This window comes from Idiotropiscis lumnitzeri, chromosome 11 (assembly GCF_059441095.1).
Source record: "Idiotropiscis lumnitzeri isolate Australia: NSW breed Sydney's pygmy pipehorse chromosome 11, RoL_Ilum_1.0, whole genome shotgun sequence".
Classification (NCBI taxonomy): domain Eukaryota; kingdom Metazoa; phylum Chordata; class Actinopteri; order Syngnathiformes; family Syngnathidae; genus Idiotropiscis; species Idiotropiscis lumnitzeri.
This window is the reverse complement of record NC_142401.1, coordinates 20,638,691-20,645,435: the sequence shown is the minus strand read 5'-3', so window position 1 is coordinate 20,645,435 and position 6,745 is coordinate 20,638,691. Positions and strand designations below refer to the sequence as shown.

At 38.8% G+C, this 6,745-nt stretch overlaps 1 protein-coding gene across 1 annotated transcript; it reads right to left on the bottom strand.

The window, feature by feature from the left end:
- Positions 1-1,578: 1,578 nt before the first annotated feature.
- LOC148328152 (chitotriosidase-1-like) lies at positions 1,579-4,636 on the bottom strand. The gene is made up of 12 exons (XM_088308462.1): positions 4,441-4,636; positions 4,264-4,329; positions 4,120-4,146; positions 3,827-4,031; positions 3,634-3,690; positions 3,164-3,329; positions 2,906-3,030; positions 2,704-2,827; positions 2,442-2,624; positions 2,182-2,298; positions 1,973-2,105; positions 1,579-1,888 (listed from the first exon to the last, which is right to left on the bottom strand). Exons 2-12 carry the CDS (start codon positions 4,286-4,288, stop codon positions 1,638-1,640), a joined length of 1,413 nt encoding a protein of 470 aa, XP_088164588.1. The 5' UTR covers positions 4,289-4,329; positions 4,441-4,636; the 3' UTR covers positions 1,579-1,637.
- Between the last annotated feature and the right edge of the window lie 2,109 nt (positions 4,637-6,745).

Genomic DNA, 6,745 nt, shown 5'->3' with positions numbered 1-6,745 from the left:
ACACAGTCACAAAGAGTACCTGCATACTCCACACAGGAAGGCCGGAACCGGAATCGAATCCACCTCTGCATTGTGAGGCCATCGTACTCACCATTTCTCCACTGTGCCGTATTAAAACTACTTATACACATTTTATTCTTAATTGGACATTTTCTTGTCCTCATTAATTTATTTTACTTTAAACACAATCATAAATAACAGTGGGTGGAACTAACACTACTCAACTATAAAGGAACATCCAGCCAGGATGGCCCATTTTTCAATAACAAGCTCAATTTATGCAGTTTTCAGGAAAATTATATTAGCTTGTATTTTAAATTTGTGTTGATCAATTTGTTTAGGATAAAACAACAGAAAAATAAGGAGCTTAAAAACACCTTCTGGTAATGAACATTTTGGTCTCGCCCTCCTCCCCTCCATCCATGTCTTGGTGGTAGTCACATCAGGCACAGATGACAATTTGTCCATTCAAAGTCATTGGAAATAAATCGCTAATAACATCAAAATAATGGGACCAACTGGCTTCAAAATGCATGTGGACATCTCTAATTGAGCACACTTCAACCGCCCATCTTGTCTCTTTTCTTTAACAATTCACCAAGATACGTGAATGCAATGCATTCCGAGAAACTTTTCCTAAGCTTGATTGTTCGTAGGTCATTATATATTACAATATCAGTATTTCAAATCCGTTCTAAAGAGCACAATGACAAATATTTTTGCAATTTATTCGCTGCTTTTTACTTAGTTTTGTTACTTTTATTTGGAGTATCGTGTTGTGTTTTGCATTTTGTTTTAGGAAAACATGACTGTGATTGGAGTCAGAAACAATAACATCTCAGCCACGACAATTTGAGCATCGTATAAAAACTATTGGAAACTATTGGAAGAGAGAAAAAATGGGAAATACAATCAACTTTTCTCTGATCGTGGTATTTGGATAAGTAAATGGCTTCCATTGTTTTTGAGGGTTGAATAGCTCACCTGTTTAAATCATGTGATTAAATGTGAGAAGTGAATCGAATTTGTCAAGCATTATGAGACTGTCACAATATTACAAAATAAGAGAAACTCATTATATTACATTGTTACTGCCAAGATGTACCATATTGCTGTACGTGTTACTTTGGTAACATGTTGCCCCCAACACTGTTCGTCCGAAGCGGAGAAGGGCCACTTTCATTTGGGATCGATACTCTTTGTACTGATACCACTATATCAATTCTCAAGTTTGATACATTAAATACTTCATTTTTTTCAATTTGAGGCACTATATTTGCAGTATTGTACCACAAAGGAAATGGTAAACACTCGATCCTCACCTAAATGTTGGTGGATATACTTGAAGGTTTAAAGTTTCCATACATAAGTCTCTCTCACCAGTAGGATTTGCCAGGATGTTTATCCAATATTCACCATAATACATACAGTATATATTTTTTGTGATTGTCATTTTTGGGCATTTACAGTTGATATGTCATATTTCATAGCAACATGTTATGGTTATATAATAGTGATCTACATTATTCATACTCAAAGAAAACATTTAAATGACACGTTCAATGGATGCTTGATAATCTCTGCCTGTTTATTACATGTTTGTGTCAGTGGGTATATACATTTTCTCCACTAATTGCTCATGGCCAGACACAGCACTTGCAGCTCTCGTTAAAGACAGATCCAATTCCACAACTCCTTTCATACGTGTTGCCAGCTGCACACATGTAGAAGCGGGTTCTGTCATTTGGGTGGGCATACAGGCCATCGGGTTTGCCGTTACAGAAGCCAGACCCCGGGGCATGGGTTGTGACCGTGGTTGTTGTGGTCGGACGTGAGGTGGTGCTTGCGCCAGGTTTTGGGGTGGTGGTAGAAGGGAGTGGGGGCAACTCTGAATGGTACAGCAAGAAATAAGGTTTGTTAGTGATTGAAGTTAAGAATGTGTGTTTCTGGCAGCTTAAACATTTCATTTTACCAATATTGAGAAGTTTGCGAAGATGAGACAGAAGTGGGTGGTTGCCCGCTCCACAGAACCGTCCCGCAAAGTCATCCAAATCAAGGGCCCACACAAAAGCACCGCCAAAGTTCTGCTCCTGCAGGTAACGCACCTAGAAGGATCAAGATAAATAAAATTCAATTAGGTCTGGAGGGCAGGTCAAACATTTCCAGTTAATGGCAACCTACTTTGGTCTCATAGCTTTCCCTGTTGTCAAATCCCACCCACTCATTGTTTTTCGTGGCATAGGGAACCTTCTGGTCCTCGATCCATTGAATGGTAGTGTCCTTCATAAAGTTGCAGATCTGAACCACAGACAACAATGTCAGGTTTCAGTAGTTGGTAACTGATCATATAGGTATCCTGTTAAATACCAATATAACTTGCACCTGGAGTGTTCAGAATCACATTACATACAGCATTTCAAAACCTTAGCCATTTATAGTACCTCATAATAAGACCAGAATCCAGCTTCACGTGTGAATGGACCAGCTGATGCAGGTCCGCTCGCTGGGGCTCCAACTCCAGTGTTTGCTGATGTCAGACGGAAAGTACGACCATAGGCAGCAAAACCCATCCTCAGTTTCTCTACTGGGGTGCCATTGTCTCGCCAGTACTTCATTGCGAAGTCCTAAAAGGGATAAAAAAATGTTTAAGATTTTGTTATTGAAAATATTACTGGACCTCCCAAGCAATTTGTTATTGCTTACGGTGTTAAAGTAGATGAGGTCACCAAAGTCCTCGGAGCCACGGAACAGTGGGCTGTTGTGACCAGTGAACCTCTCCCATGTTCCATGGAAGTCATAGGTCATCACATTGATGAAGTCCAATTCCCTGAGTTGTGTAAAAAAAACAACATGAAGCTCATGTGGATATTTTTGCAACTATAAGAAACAACTGAATGCACTTTACTTGGCAATCTCAGCAATTTCATATCCTCCATCAATTGTCCCCTTTCCAGCAGACACTGCAGCAGTCAACATCAGCTGAGTATTACCCTTGCTCCTGGCCTCAGCAGCATAGGCTTGAACAAGTTCCTGTACAAATACAGCCAAAATTAATACAATACTATTATACTTATATAGTGCATTTCATGTACGCAACTGTATCCATTTAAAATGTAAACATTAAATGCAGCTAAAAATGTATAGATATGTAGTATGTCCCCACCCTGCAGAGTAAAGTGAACCTCTGCTTGTCCACTGGGGGGCTTCCACGGGCTCCAGGGTACTCCCAGTCCAGATCCAGACCATCAAAGCCATGAGTCCTCAGGAATTTTATAGAAGACTGGATGAATTTCTGACGGTTTTCCTGAGTGGACACCATGATAGAAAACCTGCAGGAAAGATTATCGAAGCCTTTTACATACCATTGTGAATTGATGCATCTCCAAAACCAATACTTTTCGGGAAATAAAGGTCTATGACTAGACATGCATTATGATCAATATATTGCATATCTTGAAATTTAGTTCATGATTAAAACATTTTAAAATTTCTCTTGGTCTTATAAATCCTAATTAATTGACCTAATTACCCATGACTATATCACTCTTGTTCCCAGTGCACGGTGATGCCGATATAACGACACAATTTCCAGATTGACACATAATGCATGTTCAAGGTTAAAATGTAACTCACTGTTGTGAACCAAAGTTCCATCCACCAACAGCCAGGAGAGTCTTAAGATGAGGGTTCCTGCAAACAGTAATTTAGTACATCATCACAACTATGCATATTTATCTTGATTATTGTCATCACATAGTTACTAATAATGTAAAGTAGCTTGGACTGACATTTGAGTTTAAACAACATTTCTACACTGGCCACTTACTTGGTCTTAAGGTTGTTGAAAGACTTGTACAGAACATCATCATTCCATTCATAAGTAACCAGCTCATTGTTGTGGTTGATGATAGAGAAGGCATAGATCAGGGTGGTACACAGGAAGGGGTCCACATCTTGTGGCATGTATTTCCCCTCACCAGGTCTATACTGGGACCAGTTTGTGAAGTAGCACACCATTTTGGTGGCAGATCCTGAGTGGAAGAAGAGAAAAATGATAGCAGAATGAATGTGAATTAATTTTATATGATAGAAATGAAAATGTGTTAGATGACAACTTACCCAGCTGGCATATCACCAGACATAAGCCTAATGAATGTAGAGAAATAATTAGATTTTTTTACATAAGGAGGGAAGATGTGCAAATAAACAATTGCACACACACACGCACACACGCACACGCATGCACGCACACACACATCATACCTGCAAGTATTGTAAGCCTGGTCATCTTGATTGTATTTCTTTATTGCACACAACTTGACTCGATTACTGTAAGAAATACATAGCAAAGACATGAATTAGTTAATCGAGACAATTACAGTATCAAACATAGAGTAAAGAAAAGTAACCTTTGTAGGTTTCTTTCCTTCACAAACTCACCTTGGGACCAGATGAGAGACCCAAAAAACAGACACAAAGCTGGGGCTTTATATAGTTGACAGAAAGAGCTGAGCCAGCTATTATCACATAAGTTGTAAAATACATTAATATTAACACCTGTCTTGATAAAAACATGCAAGTTTTACGTGAACGTTGACAATAATTCACCAGATAAACAACTCTCTAACGCTGCACCTCATAGTTAATCTATGAATAAATTAGGTCAGTGACCATAGTGTCATGTTATGTAATTTGCTTGTCAGACTGACATCCAGTGTATAATCCATTATTAGCCTTGTGTTTCATTTTATTGCCCCGGTTAAAAGTTTTGGCAGTGACATTATTTGTCCCTATCAAGAACATTGCTGCTTTAGCATTTTTAATGTACTTTTTATATGTTTACACTACTCAACTTTATTTATATAGCACATTTCACAATTTAATAGTGACAAACACTGTATAGTGGAGATGTGATGCAACTGAGTGCAGACCTCATTAGAGGTGTTTTGAGTCAGAGGGTGGCAATAATTCAAAGCCCCTCTCATTTCAACTGACACGTCTTCTTTTGAGGATGCAGAGTCTGGCGACTCACAGGTTCCCTGATCTTTCTTGCATTGAGGTCACAGAAGTGTTTAAAAAGTTCCTCGGATGCAGTAGGGCTCCAACGGGTGGATGAAATCCGCTCTGAATTCATTCAAAGGCCCTGGATATCGGGCTGCTGCCCTGTTTGACACCTGTGAATTGACAGACCTATGTGGTGGTCACGGTTTTTAGGAAGGCGAATCAGGGGGCGTGTTCCAACTACAGGGGTTTTACACTCCTCAACCTCCCTGGCAAGGACTATTCAACATTCTAGAGAGAACAGTCCAACAGGAAGTTGAAGCCTTGGAGAAGCTGAATGAAGTGACTGAGGAGATGAAAGCCTGGGCTTCACTGCTTAAATTGTTGTGAAATGCGCTATATAAATAAAGTTGTACTGTGTTGTATTGTATTAAAAGGATCATCCAGCCAGGATGGGCCATATTTCAATAACAAACTAAATGTATGTGTCCCTTTTTCAGGAAAATAATATTAGCTTGTATTTTCTATTTTATCAATTTGTTTTGGAAAAAACAATACAAAACTAAGGTGCATTATGGCCACGTCGCCTCCCGTCCCTCCATGTGTTGGTGGGGGGCACGAGAAATACCAATCACAATTTGTCCATTCAAACTCATTGCAAATACTTCTGTAATAACATCGAAATAACGGGACCAACCGGCAAAAAATCTCTACTTGAGCCCACTTTGAACTCTGAAAACATCAAAAACAAGTAGCCCTTCTAAAAAACAATTAGCCTTCCCATTGCTGACTGAAGAGAACGAGGGAATAAAGAGCTTACATGCAACTCCGGTCATGTCTTGTCTGTTTTCTTTGAAGTCACCACAAACATATTGCATTGCGAGAGGCTTTTCATAAGGTTAATTGTTTGTAGGTCGTAAGATATTATTTACATTATTATAGGCTATTACGAGAGCTGCCACATGCAGGTTGCCTCCTGAAACTTGACAAAATTTAGTGTGGCTAAATGTCCAAAATGGAACCAGTCAGTGTTCAAGTGCGCATTCATGCTCTTATCCACTTCTAGAAGTGGAGAAGTGTTCGGTACAGTATTTTGATTTTGAGGAGGTGATCACATGAGCTTACGTTTAATGTCAATGAATCCAAACTATTGTGCAGAACACTTTTATACTTTCACAGGTTGAAGTGGACAAGAGTAGTAATGTGCTGCATCGTGCATCATTTTGGTGGCGATCGGTTAAGCAAATACAAGCGAATAGTTCTTTATTTAAAAAAAGCTCGAAATATTATAACTTGAAAAATGTCACTGTTACTTGTTTTAAGTTTAAAAATACTCATTTCAAGACTTTTGTGGTTGATATGATTGAAATTATTTTTCAAAATCTTCCCAAGTTAAATTTACTTTTTCTGTAGACAGATCATTTTTCTTATTTTAGGTATGATTTTCTTGGCGGATTTCTTTTTTTTTTTTTTTATTTCCAGTGGGTTTTTTGCAGCGCAAGCACACACAGGGAAGCGTGACAAAACACGATTAGTCAGGTTTGTGATTGTTCCAGCTTCCTGATTAATAGCTTTGATTATGTTATCTTGGTCTGCTTTTGATCAGCAACTATGACCATTGATCATCATAATGTTCTGTTGCTGGGGGCTTGTTTTCCATTCAACACTCAGCTGTCTTGGAGATAAGTTTAAAGCTATCTACATTTTCTGTGTGCAAGTGAGTAGTGTGCTTTAAAAAGCAGTA

What these genes read in the sequence shown, in the direction of transcription:
- LOC148328152 (XM_088308462.1), bottom strand. Translation starts at nt 4,288, where the DNA reads ATGACCAGGCTTACAATACTTGCAG. An exon ending in TGGAACTTTGGTTCACAACA is followed by an intron (nt 3,330 to 3,633) that starts GTGAGTTACATT and finishes TCTTTCCTGCAG; the next exon opens with GTTTTCTATCATGGTGTCCA. An exon ending in TCGCAAACTTCTCAATATTG is followed by an intron (nt 1,889 to 1,972) that starts GTAAAATGAAAT and finishes TGTACCATTCAG; the next exon opens with AGTTGCCCCCACTCCCTTCT.